The 21,817-nt window shown below is 35.8% G+C and overlaps 2 protein-coding genes across 6 annotated transcripts in view; one reads left to right on the plus strand and one right to left on the minus strand.

The window, feature by feature from the left end:
• The window catches only part of LOC127872701 (uncharacterized), a 436,069-nt gene that overhangs the window by 323,553 nt on the left and 90,699 nt on the right, over positions 1 to 21,817 (minus strand). The window lies entirely within an intron of this gene.
• On the plus strand, positions 2,340 to 21,164 carry LOC127872711 (uncharacterized). Of its 3 annotated transcripts, XM_052416049.1 has the most exons (12): positions 2,340 to 2,598; positions 3,057 to 3,117; positions 3,701 to 3,840; positions 4,121 to 4,219; positions 5,609 to 5,761; positions 7,286 to 7,306; positions 16,651 to 16,677; positions 17,364 to 17,410; positions 18,020 to 18,124; positions 19,043 to 19,098; positions 20,387 to 20,494; positions 20,970 to 21,164. In XM_052416049.1, the coding sequence occupies exons 1-12, from the start codon at positions 2,521 to 2,523 to the stop codon at positions 21,032 to 21,034; spliced, it is 960 nt and encodes a 319-aa protein (XP_052272009.1). In that variant the 5' UTR covers positions 2,340 to 2,520; the 3' UTR covers positions 21,035 to 21,164. The 3 variants fall into 3 exon arrangements, with proteins under 3 accessions (XP_052272009.1, XP_052272010.1, XP_052272011.1); XM_052416050.1 differs by lacking the exon at positions 19,043 to 19,098; XM_052416051.1 differs by lacking the exons at positions 19,043 to 19,098; positions 20,970 to 21,164 and having other exon boundaries at positions 20,387 to 20,536.

Below are 21,817 nucleotides of genomic sequence, written 5' to 3' on the forward strand. Positions count from 1 at the left end.
ATAAAGGTAAAGAAAGCTCAGCTATAAATAGGACAGCATATTCTGGGAAAAAAGATTTAATAATAGTTTAAAAACGTTAATTTTAAATGAGTTATATTCAATCCATTATATGTTTATAGATCAATGAAACAACTATGTATTTCTGTATTGTATTTGATATTTGTCGTGATTCTGTAAATTGCGAATAAAAACGTGTATAATTAACGTTAAACGCGATCATGAGTGTAAAGAAAACGAATTATTTCGAACCTGCCATTTGTAAACGTTATAGCGAGTATGGTAGATAAACGGCTTAATAGCCGTACGACATTTATGAGACTCGCTCTTCTGCGTGCTCAATCATTTTGCATATTTAATAAACTTTTCAAACATAAATTACAGAGCCACATCAGTGCACACACTATGTTTGATAATTCATTCGTTTGTTGGACATTGATTGCTGTTTTAAACACATATTAGGTCATATCGCGGAGATTTAGTTTACCTTACCATGGGCGAACTCACGTATTCAAGTCGTATTCGACTATGTGCTCATACCTACTTTCGGGAATCATCATGGAATTATTGCCGTACTTAACGAACAAACATGCCTATGCTTATTGAATTAGAGATAAAACAATAATCAAAAGAGAAAAATTATATGTTCATGCACATGGGCATGTGAAATCCCGTCCGTACACATAACATCATTAACTTAGGAAAGGAAACAACGAAAAATAAAGTTTGGTATGATATACATAAAGAAATTTAAGAGCATGGTGTAATTAAAGAGCATGTTAAGTTTTGAATATATCTGCTACGTAACGTATTGTTATAACCCACAAACGTTTTACTGTAACAGAACGTTTTTTTAAGATAAGTGGTACAGAAAATAGACGTCGAATATCTTGTTAAAGATATTTCTTGTTATATTTGATCGAGAATGTTACCCGCCTCCAAGTTTCGCTGAATGGGTAAAGTTCCCCACGGGTACTACTTCCCCGTACCCCCCCCCCCAAAAAAAAAATTCGTACCCAATTATTTTTCGTACCCAAATTTTTTTTGACCCATATTTTTGTTCGTACCCAATTTTGTTTTCGTTCTCAAATTTTTTTTCGTAACCAAATTTTTTTTGTACCCAATTTTTTTGGCATAATTTTTGTACCCAAAATGTTCGTACCCAATTTTTTTCGTGCCCACATAAACAATTGTGGTGATGTAGATAAACTTAAATTGATGCTTTTATTAACATCCTCTTCAAAAGCTTCGTCACACCAGTACTGTCAGTACTTTGATCTTTTTAGTGAACCAGAAATACAAAATTCGGTGTTGAATACTGTATAAGTAAGGCTTGATTGGTCATTGTCGGTTCGGGAACTACTTAAATGCACCCCGAGTACGGAAAATATTCTTAAACGTATCCGGGGATTCTAACGCTATATTGGTCGTTGTCGGCTTTTTTTCAAATTAACTATGTTCATATTTATGTCAATATTTTGTTAAATGCCCTCTATATTATCGAAACCCATACTCATAAAAGCCAGTTTTGCTCAAAGAGAATTACGTTTTGTCATCCGTAGGGCTTTTTACGACATCGGATTTTTGGCGGGAATAAAACTCGGGTACAGTCTAAATTTGCCGGGTACGTTTTCCGTACCTGGGATACATTTAAATATACTTAAAAATACCCGATGTACATAAAAGAAGTACCTAATAATAATAATAATAATAATAATAATAATAAAAGCTTTATTTACAGAAGGTTACACGTTAAGACAATGACACATTATACATAATATGAAGATGAATAAATACTTGTTTACAATGTGGCCTTCTTAAAATAACATACACAAATAGGTCTATAACAAGTAAAACATTCAAACAATATTTTCTTACACCTATACATAACACACATTTTGTCTTTTAGACAGACACACATGAAATAACATTGATTAGAAAATAACATGACATATCATTGATTAGAAAATAAATGTGCTTTATATTGCCTTTTAAAAGCAAAGATAGAGCATGCCATTCTTATTCCAATTGGTATACTGTTCCAGATATTCATGCTATGGTATGAAAAAGCTCCTTTCTTATAACCTGTATTTGCTTTGGTATTAACCTGAGCCGACTCTGACCAATCGAGCAATTTAGCTTGAAGTCTCCATGTATTTATTATATATAGATATTGTAGGTAGTTATTAATTGTCAGATGTTTATGTCAGGAATTCATTATTTATATATCATTAGTGAAAAGGCTTCTAAAACGCAGACGACAATAGTGGCAAAGGGTTATGACGTAAGATAACGCTACAATGATTGTGACGTCAATTTAAGTACATACTTGACGTCGGTACTAAGACAAAACAACGTCAATCAGTCAGCAGTTAAAGTGGACGTGTTTATTTCTACATTTGGATTTACGAAAAAATAACATATTTAATAAGTTTGTAAAGAGACAAGGTCGATTTTCCGCGGAGGTCCCGGTACAGTGAATCGAGCACGACCCTTGCGTCGTCTGCTCCGACTTCCTGTAAAATGGACCGCGGCCGCAAACCTCCGCAAGTAGCGCCTGTTGGGACGAAGAAAAAAATGCCAGTTGCAACAGCGGCAAAGGTATGACTTTGTTTTTGCACGTTTCATTTCCAGATAAACAGTATTTGAAGCGTAATTGTAAAAGCCTTCGAGTATATTCAATATCATTTGAGCCGACTACAAAAGATTGTTTCGACCATATAAAGCTATCAAACATGTTCGTTATCTGATTGTGAATTTAGGATTTTTTTTCATATTTTCATCATCAAATGAATTAAATAGCTTCTAAGTTAAAGCTTTTGGTAACTACTTTTTCTTATTTATTTTTTCGTGTGTCCGACCTACCTATATTACTTTTGGTATTGTTAGCTTTAGAATGGGTTCCTTATACATATCAATATAGCTTATAGTAGCCCAAACTTGGAAGTGCGAGGCAATCTATAATGAAATTTAAAATATATATATCCCCTTTAGTCCAGACAGAAAGCAACCAATATGTTGATTTTATAATTATGCTCTAAAATGTCGTCTCCACGCAGGATCATGAGCCGCTTACGTCGTCTGGACTTTATGGCGAGATGGTGGACCCGTCCAAAGACGGTAAGTCTTTGCCATTTTCAACAGAATCGATTCCGCTTTAGGATAACATGGTTTATAAATATGGGTTGAGTATTGTCCCAGATTAGCTTGTGCAGTCTGCACAGGCTTATCAGCTACGACACTTTTCGCCTAAACTTGACTTTCCCTAAGAGTAAATTACACTAAAAGCGGAAAGTGTACTCATTGATTAGCTTGTGCGGACTGCTCTTGCTTATCTTGGACTACATTTAACGCGCGCGCATCAAACACCGTTTTACCAGATTTATACTCAATTGTAATCGGTTTTAATGTTGTAATGTGTCCGATAAGTCTGAGCGTTCACTCAATAGCTCACCACGCTCAGGTATGCGCTGGGCGACGAAAATGGTGTCGATGAATTTGACTGTGTTAAGTACGATTATAGTGATGACGATGATGATGCAGGAGAAGAAGAAGGCGACGATAAAGAGGACGAAGATGATGATGATGATGATCATCATCATCATGATGATCATGATGATTTTCATGATGATGAAAACAATCACGTAATTTTGCGATAAAAAGCGTTCACCCTTAACCCTTAACCATGTTCATCGTTTCTCAGGGAATGCCTCAAAGGCGCTCCGTAGCGACGGCTTGACGTTTGACCCCAGTCTGCTTGTCGGCCCCTTGTATGTACCGAAGACATCAACCAACGAAAGAATCAAAGCACAACTAGGAGACATCACTCAGAAACTACACGACGTAAGTTGGGAATCATAAATCATACGAGAATGTCTACAAGGTGGATAATATTTGTTTGTTTAATTGCGTGTTTCTTTTGCTTGCTATATATATATTTAGAGGTAACCTGTAATGAGGCATACTGGATTGCGACATTGTTACAACAGTTTCCAATCGGAAAGGCTCCGCATGTTTCAATTATCATATTTCGCAGACGCTGTAAACTTCCCTCATATTTTGTAGACGCTGTACACTTTCCTCATATTTCGCAGACGCTGTACACTTTCCTCATATTTCGCAGACGCTGTACACTTTCGAGGAGACCGAGTTGGAAGTTACGGTTGAAGATCCCTTGGTGACCATGATGAAAAAGCAGATGGACTCGATAGCGGACTCGAACGTGAGTCACAGCGACCCGGATTTGTTTTTGTAATCTTAAATCATATGTAATGTTGATCTTAGGCGAAAAGCACAGAAAACCCTGAGTGATCGGGTTCGTTTTTGTATGACTTGTTAGTTTGACTATCATCCTAAATGATACGGGTTCTGGCCAAACAGAGCTTAGTGCATTTGCGTAAATTGTCGTCCCAGATTGGCATGTGCAATCATGGGACGACACTTTCCGCTTAGACTGGATTTTCGTTATACAACAAATTGTGTCCTTTAACGAATTCAACAATGATTCAAATTCAGATGATTATTTAAGAAGTTTCCGTTTTTGAGCCATTTTAAATTATATAGACCCTTCACGTTTTTAATAGGCGAATCTTCTGTGATCCCGAGTGAAGAAGCATCATAAAGAGATTATTCTATGGTCCATCAATCAGGATTATGAAGTAAATTTTATATTAAGTTGTTTCGTTGTTAACAGGCAATATATGTTAGCTGATTAACATCTTAACTCTTTACCACCCAGACACGCCCTTTAACGCATTTCAAGTGCTCTGGAAATTTAAATTAAATTTAAGTCCTTGCTTATTATCGTCAAGTTTGAAAGGCTCCATTTCCACCCCTTAGGTACTGATAAGTAGCAAATAACATAATCAAAGCGCTGAAGGCACTGAAGTTGTTCGCTGTTGTCGTCCTCGATTAGCTTGTGCGCATTGCACATGCTAATCATTGTGCACAGGCTAATCTTATTTGACATGCATTAAACCCCGTTTTCCCTGAAAGCAGCCAATATGTACAGAATTCAATGATAAACACTAAACTTGCCAATGTCGTCTTACAAGCTGGTATATACACTCACTGCAGAAGTAGAGCAGAAGCATTTGTCTTCTGCAGTTCAGACAGGCAGCGGTAATGGTTCCTAGCAAAGTGAGTTGCGGTTCATACCGTAGCTAAGGCTTCTAAGCACATACTGATTTGCAAAAAATGCTCTGTAAATTTCGTCGGCTGCTAACGCGAATAACTAAAAACCTGAACGGACTGCGAGTTACTCGCAGGCTAATCTGGTGTTATGCTGTTTGCACATAGCCATTTTCACTTTGCTTCTGAGTGGGAAATGGTTGAATAAGGCTGTATGATTGGAGTTCCATAAAGTATATTCGTTACATTTTTATAAATTTGTTTGCTTGAGCCTCTGCTGATTTCCAAAAAGATTTAACAATGTTTTCGTACTTTCCCAGTACGAAAGCAGTTAACATTAGGCAACCAATCCATAATGTCTAAGGCTGATGTTTGGTTTGGTTGGTTTGTTTTATGACTGCGTTGCTTTCCGGCAGATTTTATCTAATTGTTTTCGTACTTCCTACGTTTTCGTATTTCGTACGTTTTCGTACTACCCCAGGTACGACATGCACTCGCGACTGTAATGGATCAGTACAATCACATGAGTGAGCAGGTGAACGCAGCGTACAGGGACAGAGACGAGGTAAGCCCAGTATCCGAGTATCGTTTACATATATGTGAGCCGCGCCCTCGCAATACGGGTCTTAAGTATGTGAGTAAAGCGTCGTCCCAAATAAGCCTGTGCAGTCCGCACAGGCCTTTTCGGGATGACAACGTCCGCTTTTATGGAATGTCCGCATAAGCTATCAGGGACGACACTTTCCGCCTATAATGGATTTTCATATAGAAGGTACCTAATGTAAACGAACAATTTCATGAAAACGGAAAGGGTCGTTTCTGATTAGCCTTCGCGGAGAAAGGACTTCTATACCAACATCCGTGCATATCTATTTCGCACATGTATTTTGCTCGTTCAATTACATTTCTTACCTGCAACTGTAGTTACGTTGTAAATACGCATTTCGTATTGAGTCCGTATACCCGCAGTTCATAAATATGATCGTACATATGCAAATCATATGAAAATCATACCTTCACCCGTATATACACAGTCTTGGTTTAGTTTAACAATATTTTTTTGTATATGTCAATATTAGTTAAAATTAACATATTTTTGATAACAAAGTTCATTTACACAAACGGATTGGGTCTCGAGTAAAGCAAACATCATCAATATGTAAAAGGCAGCTTTCGTATACAGCGAGGATGGTTATAAGATGGATACTGTTTATTTGATTAAAAAGGGGAAAGATAGAAAGAACAAGACAAGTACACAAATACAAATAATTGAGGGAGGATAGGAGAGCGAGAAGGGAGACCGAGAGAGAGCGAAGAGAGAGAGAGAGAGAGAGAGAGAGAGAGGAGAGAGAGAGACGAGAGAGAGAGGAGAGGAGAGAGAGAGGAGCGAGAGAGAGAAGAAAGAGAAGGCGAAAGAGAATTAGAAAAGACCCATCCACCCTAAACAATACCACTCTCTCATCTCTGCTTCCCTCTCTCTCTCTCTCTCTCTCTGCTCCTCTTTCTCTCTCTCTCTCTCTCTCTGTGAAAACGGGGCTAAATTCACGTGCTTTAAGTATTGTTTGTATTTTTTTTGTTTAAAGTAAGTCTCTTCTCACAGAAAGTCCAGTTTACGCGGAAAGTGTCGTGACTGATTGAACTGAAAGTGTCGTGCCTGATTGAACTGGCTTATCTGGGACGGCAATTTACGAACATGAATTAAGCCATAGCGCGAGCATTTGTTTCATCATCACCTGACCAACCCGCCCGACCGTAGTTTCATCATCACCTGACCAACCCGCCCGACCGTAGTTTCATCATCACCTGACCAACCCGCCCGACCGTAGTTTCATCATCACCTGACCAACCCGCCCGACCGTAGTTTCATCATCACCTGACCAACCCGCCCGACCGTAATCGGTTAATCCGACCATAAGTAAAGTTTGCACAATTTACAAAACACAGCAAGGTGTAAAACGCATTACTAAATCGTTTTGTACATTTAACAACTAAATGTATGTGTCCCAACATATGCATGTTATACACATTCCATCCCTAAACTTTTGTTCAATACTTTATGGTATAAAATGACATATCGTGTGAGATCATATCGTGGGTGATACAAATACGTGTGTATCTTCATGTATAGATTTATAGTTGTTTGCTTGTATCATTTCAGATGCTGTTACAGCTCGCTGATGCATGTAGTGTTTTTTTTTCGTTCTATTTTAAGAAAAAAAAATTAGCGCTTAAAGAAATTTCTTTCTTATTGACATATGCGACATGTAGTTTCATATATAAACTGACATTTGTTTTCGGCATATAAGTACTTAAGAAATATGAAGAGTGCTTATGATGATTTCGATAACGTTTTTTTTATGACGGATTTGTCGAAGTGCTTTCAATATTTTCAATAAATATATACCCTGTTGATGTACAACACACACACACACACACACACACACACACACACACATACATGTAAAACCTTCCAACCGGGGAAATGTGTTCTAAACCTACCAACCGGGGACCACCATTTCCACATGTTCTAGAAAGCTGAAAGTGATAAAGAACAGACAAGTTTCGAACCTAAAATACGATTTTGACATAAAAATTATGATAAATAGGGTAATAAATCAAAGAAAATTTTACATGCACACCGGGGAATTATGTGCGTACCAAATGAGGAACTGCGATGTGTGCCAACTGGGGAACGGTGTATACCAACAGGGGTACTAAGTGCGTACCAACTGTGGAACTTCAATGTGTACCAACAGGGGAATGGTGTATACCAACAGGGGAACTTAGTGCGTTCCAACTGTGGCACTTCAATGTGTTCTAACTTGGGAACGGTGTATACCAACAGGGGTACTATGTGCGTACCAACCGTGGAACTTTAATGTGTGCCAACAGGGGAATTGTGTTAACCAAGAGAGGAACTTAAGCGCGCTCTTACCGTGGAACTTCAATAATGTCTAACGGGAAATTTGCGTTTACAAACAGGGGTAATTGTGTGTAATCATGGTACCGTTGTTAATAGGACAATGGCGTGCACGTTCATGGATAATATTTAAGTACAACTGAGGAGCTGCGCCATGAGCGCATGATACGCCCGTCGTTCGCCAATGAAGTAGTAAGTAACCCTTTGAATCATTTTTTTACTTCAGTTTATTTGTATTTGAATACATGGTTTATTTTATAAGTACATGAGCATGGAGCGCCGTCTCCTTGACATTCATACCATATCTTTTTTTGAGTATATGTATGCATTTCTTTAGAGGATATGGAGTTGAAGTAAACCTGTTATAGATATTTTGACCAATAATAAAAGAGAAATGTAGATGGGTAAGTGGTAGTGTACAATCGGAATAGAAAAAAGCTCACCTTGTTCAATTTTTGACGAACAAAGTCCCATAACTCTGGAACGACAATTCAGAATTCCGTCAAAAACGAAAGGGGATCAGGGTTTATCAATATTAAGATTGTGTTGAAATTTGAAAAAAATCCATCGAAGGATATTTGAGCTACAGTAGGACATTCAATGAAATCACGAAATTTTGACGAACAAAGTCCCATAACTCTGGAACGACAATTCAGAATTCCGTCAAAAACGAAAGGGGATCAGGGTTTATCAATATTAAGATTGTGTTGAAATTTGAAAAAATCCATCGAAGGATATTTGAGCTACAGTAGGACATTCAATGAAATCACGAAATTTTGACGAACAAAGTCCCATAACTCTGGAACGACAATTCAGAATTCCGTCAAAAACGAAAGGGGATCAGGGTTTATCAATATTAAGATTGTGTTAAAATTTGAAGAAAATCTGTCAAAGGATATTTGACGTAGCGTACGACATTAACAGACGGACGGACGGACAGACGGACGGACGGACGGACAGACGCGGGGTATACCATAATACGTCCCGTCATAGACGGGCGTATAAAAATTGAAAAGAATATGTATGAAACAATATTTAAATTAAATATGTTTATCATATGACCTTATATGAGTTATACAAAAATGCCTTATTTGATTGACTCAAATATTATTCACATCAAAATAAGCATAAGAGACAAAACGCAAATCAAACAATACATTTATGACTTCATTAGCTATAAGCCGACTACAAGAATGAAAGTGCTGCATTATACTATAACAATCATGGTGCAATTAATCAACAAATGAATACAATTCGTTCTTAAAACTAAAAAATAATGTTATTTTTTTCAGGCCACGCTATTTGTCAAACCGAATGAAGGAGAGGGGAAGCCGGCTTAATTGTTTAATTCCTTTTTTCCATCAGAAAAAAGCATTCACGATTGTCACGTACTACGAAGTTTTTTATCCTAAAGGTAGAACTGCCCATATGCATGTAGATTGAGTAGGGTAAATTTACTTTTTCCTTACTCTGACATTATAAAATAACTCATGCATTTAATCCCCTGAAACAGGGTAACATCAGAAAATTCATTCACACGCATGGCAACTTCCGCTTCACTTAAATTGTCTTAAATACATTTATTGCATTTTCAAAAATAACGAATACACAACGAATGTGGCGAGGCACTACAAAACACTAATAATTAAATATGAACCAAAGCAAACACTTATCAAACACGTAGTTTAATATTATTTTAAATCACTTACATTATAGTATATAAACTTACTGGGAATGCACATGTGGATCAATTGTTAGACCCTTGTTGGTGCCAACTTAAAAATAATATGTACCAACAGGAAAATTATAACAGTGTGACTCAATTCTGAATATTCAGCACCAAATCGAACAAGATCAATTTCGCATACATGTCAAAACACTTAATTACATTCCAGATGGCAGATAACATGGTTAACATAATGATTAATCACTTAAAACAACCGACATTATAGCATCATATCGCAAAGTGTATAAACATGATTAGTTATTAGCTTTGTGCATGCATTTACATATCACATATATATGTTTCAAATATGTTTTGTTCTAGGTAATCTACAGCTTGTTCAAGTGTGTGTATATGAAGAGTTTTCGAAAACAACAAGTAAATAGCTTGTGTTAGAATGCATAAAAGAGGTCAGTCGCAAACGCGATAAATTGTTTTAACAATATCTTAGTCTGGGAAATGGGTATGTTAATTGATCTTTAACCATAAATGAGACAAAAACATAACTAAATCTGGCATCTTAGTAATTTTCATCGTCGTTGAATTATAAACTTCAATTAAAAACATGGGAAAAAATGCATAACTCCTCGTGAATTTTTGTAGATCAAGCAATTTTGATATGAAAAACATATAAACATACCAATTATATACACAAAGCAAATATGTGAATTGATAGCTAATGTGAATATCAACACGCAAAACAAATGTGTAGGAAATTATTGTAATATTTTACAACTATTTAATCAATTCTAGTGCGATATTTACGCAATAATTTACATTTTGGTAAATTTTTACTTTAAAATAACTATTAAGTACTCAACTGCAAGTCAGACACCTGTCATTCAAAACAAATTTTGTAAAATTGAAAAAATATTCATTTGTATTCTTCATATTGCAGCAGTAGTTTAGCAGTAGTTTTTATGTTATTTACATTTATCTTATTACATCTAAAAGTGTTTGTTTGTTATGCATGAACAAAATGTTTGTTTCCATTTATCCGACTGAATTTTTTTGTGCCTTCTCTGAACGTTTAGCCTTCTAGATTGATTTGTTATCATGTTTGCTATATTCATTCATATTCACCAAGTTTAGGGTAAAAAATAACTTGTATAGTGAGTAACTCGTAGAAACTCGTAATAGAAAGTACAAAGAAACACTCTTTGGCCGAACTATATACCAATCCTAATTTGTTCGGCGATATGATTATTAACAAATATCGTTTTTGACTGAACCGTATTAATAAAACATTCAAATACAATAAGCACACATATATCTTTTTCGAAAAGAGTATATAGAACAAGAAAACACAAAAAAGTGGCAACTTCATCCTTTAACGTATTCTCGTGCATTATATGTGTAATATTTTTTTAAGTTAAAAGTCCCCGTCGCTTTTTTGTTTCAATTAAATTTCTGCAAAAGTCTTTGACATTTTTCCAACTTCTGTTGTGAAGGTCATTCTCACTTTCAATACATGCAAGTATTTCTTTTTTCCCTGGTAATTTACCCATTATCAAAAAACGATCAAAGTGTCTGTGAACAGCTCCTTTTTCGTTTTCACTCCATTGCTTTTTGGCTGCTTGTTTTGTTCTCCTGGTATTGGAAGTACCCTTTTCTGTACATGGATAATCAAACACCATATGACGTCGCTAACTGCCATGTGTAAGATATTCATATTAAATATATATACTTCAGTACAATTTTTCATAGCAAATTTCGACAAAAGCGTCCAGGTACTTACGGCACCTGATAATGACATCGATGTCACACGACAAATTTGGAAACATTATTTTGCCTTATGAATCAAACAATTACTTTTTTAAAGATTGGCTGAATACACCGACGTAGCATGTCATAACATATACCAGGTTGTTCCAAACATGTTATCAAAGTTCGAAAAAGTATACAATGAATATTTTTTACAGATACTAATAAGACAAAACGTATGCACGGTTAAATGAAAGGTATTGTACTTCTCTGGACAAATGTGTTGGAAGGAAAAAGAACTGGTGAACGGACTGTGGTTCACGGTAAATCCTGTATGTATTGTGCGGTGGTGGGTATAAAATGAACTATCTTTTCTTACCCATGTCAGAATGTATCGTATAGTAAACTATCGAGTAGACGCTATTGTTTTTTTGTCGTTAAGATAAAATATCAACCAATGTCCATATGTAACACGCAAGTTAAATTTCCTAATGTCTCAGAGTTTCATACACAGTAATTGGCAGCGTATAAGTCTAATACTGAAAATTAAAATTAATGATATTACACTTCTTGGATAAGCGATAATTAACGTTTTTTTGTGATCATGATGAAGTCGATGTTTATAGACTACAGTGGTTAATACACATGCTCACCAGTTTCATTGACAGGTGTAAGTTCAAAATTCTTTGTGTATATGAAGATTTTGAAAGACAAGTAGTTCATAGTCACTACAACTGGTAAACAATATTTTATTCTTTTAAAATTCGCGTAACCCAGTTACCAATTAGCATCACCCGGAATAAATATTGGCACAATATAATTTAAGGCAAAATTACGCCCATTTCACTGAAGACTAAACCAAACCAGAAAATACCCCTTAGTAGCTTCGACATAGTGAAATATTACAAACCGTCTCATCGCTTTCTTCCGTGTGTACGGATGTTGTTTGTCCTGGTTCCTGGCTGTCAATAGATCTAGTAGTCAGTGTGTTGCCTATTCAAAAACAACAACAAAAAATGGTATAACACATAATTTAGTCAGAGTTAAAAAGTTTTTTATTCATGAAACCATTTAGTTCAACGCATTTGTATTAATGCATGTGTAGTAATAACAAATCACTGTGAAACATACCCATTTTTTGCTCCGTGCATTTCTGACAATTCAAATAACAAATACACATTATCAGACAGACCGCATTAAAGAAGAGCTTGACGACGTTCAATGATTAAACATTTTAATTTACGGCAAAAAGATATTTGAATATCTGTATTTAAAATGAATAACTCATGAATGAACATGAATGTAATCATAAAACTGATTGGCTATATTTATAAGAATAATAATTCAAAAGACATTTAAAGCTAATTTAAAATGGGATAAATATTAGTGATAAATCCATCACAGATGACATCTTTACAATAGAATGTACCTTTCTCCATGGAAGTGTTGGTACTCCATAATCATATCGGAGTTCCTCGCCAATTGCAATGTCTCTGTCGGCGAAAGTGCATAGATGGGGAGTTTGGTTGACTTCAACTATTTTCATTACACATTTTTGTTTTGCGTCTCCATTTTCGGCATCATTTATCATTCGACCCTCATGAAATATATCGTTGGTAGCGTCAATGCTGAATAAGACATTTAAATAAACACTTCTGGTGCTTTAAACTAAAATAACTCGCATGCCATTTTTAATTATTATGGTGAAAAAACTAAAGATAATTCTTCTTCTAATGGCGTGATTTAAACGTTTGATGTGCAAAGTAAAGATAATTTGTAGTTACCAGAAAGATTTGTCTCTGTATTTAAAAAAGTAAATGAAGCTGCCTTAACCCCCCCCCCCCTTTTCATACTCCTTTTCTAATTGCCGTGCATGTTTTACTCGTGTTATCAGAGCCCCTTTGTATTCGAGAAGAAAGTCTCCTTTTTTAAAAGGCTCAGTGGCCAAGACTCCTTCGTCTGAAATATTTATATTATTAGACAATTTATATTAATAATCCTTTTGGTCATATAATTGAAGGCTAGATATAGGCGCCAATAGTGTTTTATTCATAAATAATCAATAAATCTTTATGCTACTTCCATACTTCTTCCCAGTATTAAGTAACCCAATAGTCCATGTTTGTTTTCTTCTTTTTAATGGAAAGGGGCTACGATGTTCTTTTATAATTTCTAAACGACTTTAAACATAACCATATACAAAAATATTTGTACCTATGACATCATTGACGGTTTTTACTTCAAAACCTAGTGGATCAACGTAATTCTAACAGTACGTTCTTGCGAGATCAAGGGTACTTGGACCCTTTTGGCTACTAAATGTAAAAATGGAAATGTCGATGAGAAAAACAACAAGAGCTGTCAGAAGACAGCGCGCTCGACTATTCAAGTGCTTGACAGTATAAAGTAAGCCACCATGGGGAAATTGTTCATATTCAATAAGGTCAAGGTACTATAGTCATATTCTAACTGGAAGAGGACCATAATTGAAACATATTGATCCAATGTCAATGTCATGTAACTTGTGAATATGTTACTATGTCGTAATAAATAAGCTTAAACCGAACATTTTGATCGCTTATGTTTTAAAGAAGTTGTACATTATAGACGATTTTGAGTTCAGGTTTCCACAAAACATATGTATTGAACATTTGTAAAGACATAAAACAGACTAATAAGATTGTATTTCAAGCTTGATAGCAATAGCTTGGGTCGGTAGGTAAGACGGTCTTAAGAAAAAAAAAGTTTTTTTTAACATGTTAAAAAAATAAGGACAACAAAAACATTTTTTTTTTTGGGGGGGGGGGGGGGGGGGGTAAGTGTTGTTTTGTCAAAGTATGAATCAAATCTGATCCTAAATAAAGATGTTATGGTAATTTAATCAAAATTTATTAATTTGACCTTCAGATTCAAGGTCAAAGGTCAAGGTAAAATTCAACTTGCCAGGTGCAGTACCCTCATGATAGTAAGAAAGTATTTGAAGTTTGAAAGCAATAGCCTTGATACTTTAGAAGTAAAGTCGATGTAAACACAAAATTTAACAAAATAGTCAAAGTTTCTAAGTGGAAAAAGGGCCATAATTTTTACAAAATGCTTGTTACAGTTGTCTGCTCTTGTTTATAGATTGGGGTCATGTTGGTCAAGAAGTATGCAAAATATGAAAGCAGCATGTCAAGGAACAATTAAAATATTTGAGGTGGTACGCAAACTTTAACAAAGAATTATTAATAATATGCATATTCTAAGTGGAAAAGGGGGCCATAATTCTTACAAAATGTTGTTTACAGTAGTCTGCTCTTGTTTATAGATTGGGGTCATGTTGGTAAAGAAGTATGCAAAATATGAAAGCAATATGTCAAGGGACAAAGAAAATATTAAGGTAGTACGCAAACTTTAACATAGAATAACCAATAATATGCATATTCTAAGTGAAAAAAGGGGCCATACTTCTTACAAAATGCTTTTTACAGTTGTCTGCTCTTGTTTATAGATTGGGGTCATGTTGGTTAAGAAGTATGCAAAATATGAAACCTTATGTCAAGGGGCAAAGAAAATATTTTAGGTGGTACGCAAACTTTAATAAAGATTTATCAATAATATGCATTATCTAAGTGGAAAAGGGGCCATAATTCTTACAAAATGCTTGTTACAGTTGTCTGCTCTTGTTTATCGATTGGGGTTATGTTGGTAAAGAAGTATGCAATATATAAAAGCAATATGTCAAGGGACATAGAAAGTATTTGCGGTGGTACGTAAACTTTAACAAAGATTTATCAATAATATGCATACTTTAAGTGGAAAAAGGGGCATAATTCTTACAAAATGCTTGTTACAGTTGTCTGCTCTTGTTTATAGATTGGGGTCATGTTGGTAAAGAAGTATGCTAAATATAAAAGCAATATGTCAAGGGACATAGACAATATTTGAGGTGGTACGCAAACTTTAACATTCCAACGCTCACGCTAACGCCGACGCCGGGTTGAGTAGGATAGCTCCAATATATATATATATATATATATATATATATATATATATATATATATATATATATATATATATAACTAACGAAAAACTGCCTAGAGCTCTACTTTGTTTAACGTTTATTTATAAAATATATTCGTGAAATATGTACCGTAAAACAAGCTTTGTAATCAAATGATATTTATATAAATCGATCTTTAGAATTCGTCTTCCAGTATTACTTTAACGTTTACATAAAAACGCTTTTTAATAGTAATTGTAAGTTGAAAACATAATTAAAAAACTTACCTTAGTTTAATGCGTTTGTTCGCTCGAAACTCCATTTTTCCAACTTACTTTCACTAAATGATATAAATACCGAGTGTATGATTTTTAAACAGCGCAACCGGGAAACTGTTATATGCCTGGATACACACTCGATTGTAATTTGGTCAAGATTTGTGTATATTTTGTGCATGCCACAAACCCGCTAATCGGGGAAGGCGTTGGATTTCTAATTTAAATTGACAGTTTGGTATTTAATACACGTAGATTAGAGATTTGCGCCTAAAACCAACCGGGGAATTTCCCGGTTGGTAGGTGTTCCCCGGTTTGTTGGTGTGTATTCATACGATTTTCCCCGGTTGGTAGGTTTTACAAACTCACACACACACACACACACACACACACACACACACACACACACACACACAACACACACACACACACACACACACACACACACACACACACACACACACACACACACACACACACACACACACACACACACACACACACACACACACACACACACACACCACACACACACACACACACACACACACACACACACACACACACACACACACACACACACACACACACACACACACACACACACACCACACACACACACACACACACCACACACACACACACACACCACACACACACACACACAATAGATCTGTTATGTCGTGCGTAAAAGATAAATGTTTATTACCAGAAAGCATGCAGCCGCCATGACGTCATCTCAATGTACTTTAAAAGAATACCATAATGGGCCATGATTGGTTATAAATAACGACGTTCGGTCGACATACGTAACAATATTGTTTGGCATATTACTTTAAGTAAATACTTTACCAAATTAATCTATCTCTTACAAATCTCTTTAAAAATTACATTGTAAAAAACGCGTTTTATTTTGCAGTGGTTTACACTGGACCACTTGGATTTGGTGAGTAAAACAACTTATGCGTTATATTTAATATGTTTACAATTTTTTAATAAGACATTTGTTGGGAAAATGGAATGCTCATTTCTTGAAATGTATTAACATTTCATAACATGAGATATTAGTCTCGCTCTGTAAAGATGTGGGTCGTCCCAGATTAGCCTGTGCGTAGTGTCGCCCCAGATTAGCCTGTGTAGTCCGTGCAGGCTAATGTAGGCCGACAATTTACGCACATGAATCAAACCCCCGTTTAACAGAGATAGGCTCGAGTGTAGTATGTTCTTATAAATCTTTCTGAGCATCATGTTCGGATCCTCATATTTTAGTTCTATCACTGAATTGCTTATGAATGTGAAAATATTTTTTGTATATGGGAAAAAAAGAATATATCCCCAATCAGATTTATAGTGATGCTAGCGAAATTATTTAAATTTATGTTTTGTGTTGTATTGTTTTGCTGTATTAAAACCGCGTTTAACACTGTTCACTCTTAACAGAAAACATCGCAATAGTAAAAGATTAAACATTCACACCAACCTTCGCACAGATTTTCACACAAATCTTCAAACACATCTTCACACCAATCGTCACACCAATCGTCACACCAATCGTCACACGATACTTATCATTAATCTTAACACAAACTTTTAAATGAATCTTCAAAAAGTCGTGGTGTTTTTTTATCCCAGGCGGAGATCAAACTTTCTGTGGACGAGACTGAGGAGGCAAATATCAAGTAAGGAGCGCCAAGTTTGTTCACTTTAACCCATGTATGCCTAGTGGACTCTCCCATCCTTCTAAATTGGATCAATTTATTTCCAAAATTAGGGATGTCTAGTATAACTATTGCTATATTTATAAAAAAAATATTACAGAAATTCCTTTCAGCAAACAGCGCAGACCCTGATGAGACGCCGCATCATGCGACTTCTCATCTGGGTCTACGCTGTTTGCAAAGGCCTTTTTTCTAGACTCATAAATGGATTAATTTCATATGAAAACGTTTGCACACTTATATGCGTTGACGTACGTACGCGGCGTTGCATCACGCATTACAAGATTTAACATAAACTTGCATGCAAATAGTCGTGTCAATATAAGTATTGACGAAGATAAGTATTATGGCAATGCCAATGTAATTGAATGAAAGACTTTATTTTCTTTCTTTAGACACCTTGTATAAATTTTTCGACGCAAACAGAGGTATTTTGAAGCTGTTACGTATTCAGAGAAATTAAAGATGGGATGTTAAATATGTTGAGACAAAATAGAAGGAGTCATTTAATCCAAATTTGCTTCAAAGCAAGTCTTTACTTGATACATGTTAATGATTCAATTTTCCTAGACAAAGCTATTTCGACACGGTGACGAACTTCGAGAAGTTGAAGAATCTTCAGCAGCAGATTAACAAGAACAGCAAGAGCGGCAAACCAACAAAGAAACTTCAGGCGTGAGTACACACCGTATAGTTACTTGAGCCGGGCTTTGTGAAAAGATGGTTTACTGCATGTGCGTAAAGTCTTGTCCCAGATTAGCCTGTGCAATTCGCACAGGCAAATCGGGTACGACACTTTCCGCCTTAACTGGATTTTTGCTAAAAAGAGACTTTCTTTAAACAAAAAAGATCATAAAAGAGGAAAGTGTCGTCCCTGATTAGCCTGCGCGGACTTCACAGGCTAATCTGAGACGACACTTTACGCACATGCAGATGTAGTAAACCCCCTTTTCACAGAGCATGGCTCATTTATATTTTGCATCCGATTAATAATAATAGCATAATAGTATTGGGCAGTGTTTATGGATCTTTGTGAAGCTTTGCAATAAAAGATGCACATTCTGCTTGAAACATGTGAACGCATTTCAACTTTAACTTGAAGCATGTGAACGCATTTCAACTTTAACTTGAAAAATGTGAACGCATTTCAACTTAAACTTGAAACATGTAAACGCATTTCAACTTTAACTATTCGCGTGTGTTATAGTTTTCATTGCAAAATTGCCGACATACATCGATAAAAAAAATCATGCAAAATTGTGTTTGCACATCAAAATATGACGCTTGTTTCATTAAGGGAAGGCACGTCGGCCAAACTATTTTTATTCGTTTACGATACGTGCGTTTTTGAGTTAGCTTGAACAAGTGGGTTTAAAGCGAGATTATACGATTTTGTCAAATATTAGTGAATTTTATCTCTTTCTTTATTTAATATGAGTGACAAAAGTCTTCCGTTCAACCCTCGATGTATCGAAAAAACAGAATCGGTCGGGTTAGTAGAAACTTATTTTCGCCTAAGTCTGATATATAAGTAAAGAGAAAATTAATTACATTTAAGGTCATTTCTCCATTGTGTCGGATTATATATTTCAGGAAAAAGGTGGAAATAGAAAACAGTGTGGTCGACAAGTTTCGGGTGATGAAAGACAGTAAGTTTACTGTACATTGCATGCTGTCATGTGATTTTAGTGTAAAATATTAGTGATTAAAAATTCACCAATCGTTGTTTGAAACGGTGAAATCTAACCGCGATAAATATCGATTATTTTGTATGATTTTACATCCTTTTGCTTTGTCCCGGTAAACTTATGCCCTGATGGTAAAGGAGTCATGTAAAAAGCAAAGTTCAATTCAAACGGATCAAATTATAATGAAGAAAAATATGTATTCGTTTAATTTTTGTTAGGTCCAAAACGGCTGTGATCCACGGTATATTCGTTGTACTTAACCCATTTATGGCAAGTGGACTTTCCCATCCTTTTAAATGGAATCAATTTATTTCCAAAATTAGGCATGTCAAGTATATTTATTTCTATATTTAGAATATTTCTTACAGAAATTCCTTTAAGCAAACAGCGTAGACCCTGATGAGACGCCGATCATGCGGCGTCTCATCTGGGTCTACGCTGTTTGCCTAGGCCTTTTTTCTAGACGCTAGGCATAAATGGGTTAATGTGTGTGAAAAACTGATTTAATATATAAAAATGTATTGTTTAATTTTACGTCGAGGTGTAAACAAACAACAATGCTGAGTTAATGCCGATTCTTACACGGCGCGTGTCAATTTTCATACAAACTAAGGAGAACATCGTCTATAGGTTATTCTGCAAGAATTATGGGCGGAGCCTATGCACTGAAAGCACGCGCTGTAACTAAACAAAACATGTCGATACATTTTAATGGGCGGAACTTCACATAAAATAGTACACAAGAAAAAAAGATACATTGCATAAATCTTAAGTAAAAACCGTGAACGTTATAATTTGTTGTCGAATAACCCACGGCCTGAAGTTCAGATGTGTGGTTTCACATCACTCGTGCTTCGCACTCGTGATTTAATCCCTGCGCATCTAAACAGGGTTATTTGACAACAAACTATAACGTACACGAATTATTTCTTAAATCTACGATAACTGTTATGCAGGATATGAGCCTCGCTCTGGGAAAAAAAGGCTTAATGCATGTGTCGTCCCAGATTAGTATATGCAGTCCGCACGGGCTAATCGGGGACGACTCTTTCCTCCTTTACTGGATTTCCTCCCAGAAGAGACTTCCTTTAAACGATAGATACCATATATCGTAGTGTCGTATTAATAAGTGTCATCCCAGATAAGCTCAGTCGGTCTGCACAGGCTAATCTGGGACGACACTCAACGCTTATGCATTACGCCCAGTTTTCTCAGAACGTCGCTAAACAAAATAGAGCAAACATTATAGTGAGCATACAGACGATGAAGCTGAAGGTAGCAGACGACGCCCCATGGAAAGACGCGGCCAAAGAAATCGTCGGCATGTTGAAGAATGTCCGGAGCGAAAGCGCAGACGGTAATATCTGTTTAATCAAATATATTTATTGTCAGTATCCAGTATCATCTTCTCCATTTTTCCTCTGCTCCTTTTTCTTCTTCTTTTTCTTCTTTTTTTCTTCTTCTTTTTTTCCTTTACTACTACTACTACTACTACGACTACTACTACTACTACTACTACTACTACTACTAACTACTACTACTACTACGACTACGACTACGACTACGACTGCTACTGCTACTGCTACTACTACTTCTACTACTTCTGCTACTACTACTTCTACTACTTCTACCAATAATAATAATAATAATAATAATACTTTAAATACTACTAATACTACTACTTCTTCTAATACTATTACAACAACAACATCAACTACTACTACCACTACTACCACCACTACTACTACTACTACTACTACTACTACTACTACTACTACTACTCCTACTATTTATAATAATAATAATAATAATAATTATAATTATAATAACAGCAGAAAATTGTCAATCCTGGGGACTTATATCATTTGTGAATAACTACACATGCTTACAATGCTAACATACTCGGTGGTGAATAACAACACACAGTTACATAATAATAATTATTCGATGGTGAATAACACCACATAGCCACATACTCGGTGGTGAATAACAACTCATAGTTACATATTCGGTGGTGAATGACAACACATAGTTACATATTCGGTGGTGAATAACAACACATAGTTACATACTCGGAGTTGAATAACAACACAAAGTTACATATTCGGTGGTGAATAAAAACAGGTGGTAACATACTCGGTGGTGAATGAATACACATGGTTAAATAGTGGGTGGTGAATAACATATAGTTACATAATCAGTGGTGAAAAACAACATATCGTTACATACTCGAAGGTGAAGAACAACATATAGAACATACTCGATGGTGAATGATAACATATAGTTACATACTCTGTGATGTATGTATTTATTTTGACCTTGCGGTCAAGGATAACCCATGAAAGTGCAAGCACTTATTTCCAATGGGGTCATTTGGTTTTGCTGAAGAGACAGCAAGCAGAAGAGACAGTATTGGGATACAAGGAATCCGGGTGCGATACCCTAGCTCTTTGCGAATAGATACCTTGGTTCTTTTACGTGCTCAGTGTATAGCACCGATACACGCGAGAATTACCTGGGTATCATACCAGTACATCTCTAGTTGGGTGGGAAACACTTGAAGCATTTCTGAAATTTCCAGTGCCCCGGCCGGGATTTGAACCGGGGACATCTGGAATGGTAGACCAGAGTGTTACCACTCGACCACCGCACCAAATGAATAGCAACACATGGTACATAC

The sequence above is a fragment of the Dreissena polymorpha genome, chromosome 3 (assembly GCF_020536995.1).
Source record: "Dreissena polymorpha isolate Duluth1 chromosome 3, UMN_Dpol_1.0, whole genome shotgun sequence".
NCBI lineage: Eukaryota > Metazoa > Mollusca > Bivalvia > Myida > Dreissenidae > Dreissena > Dreissena polymorpha.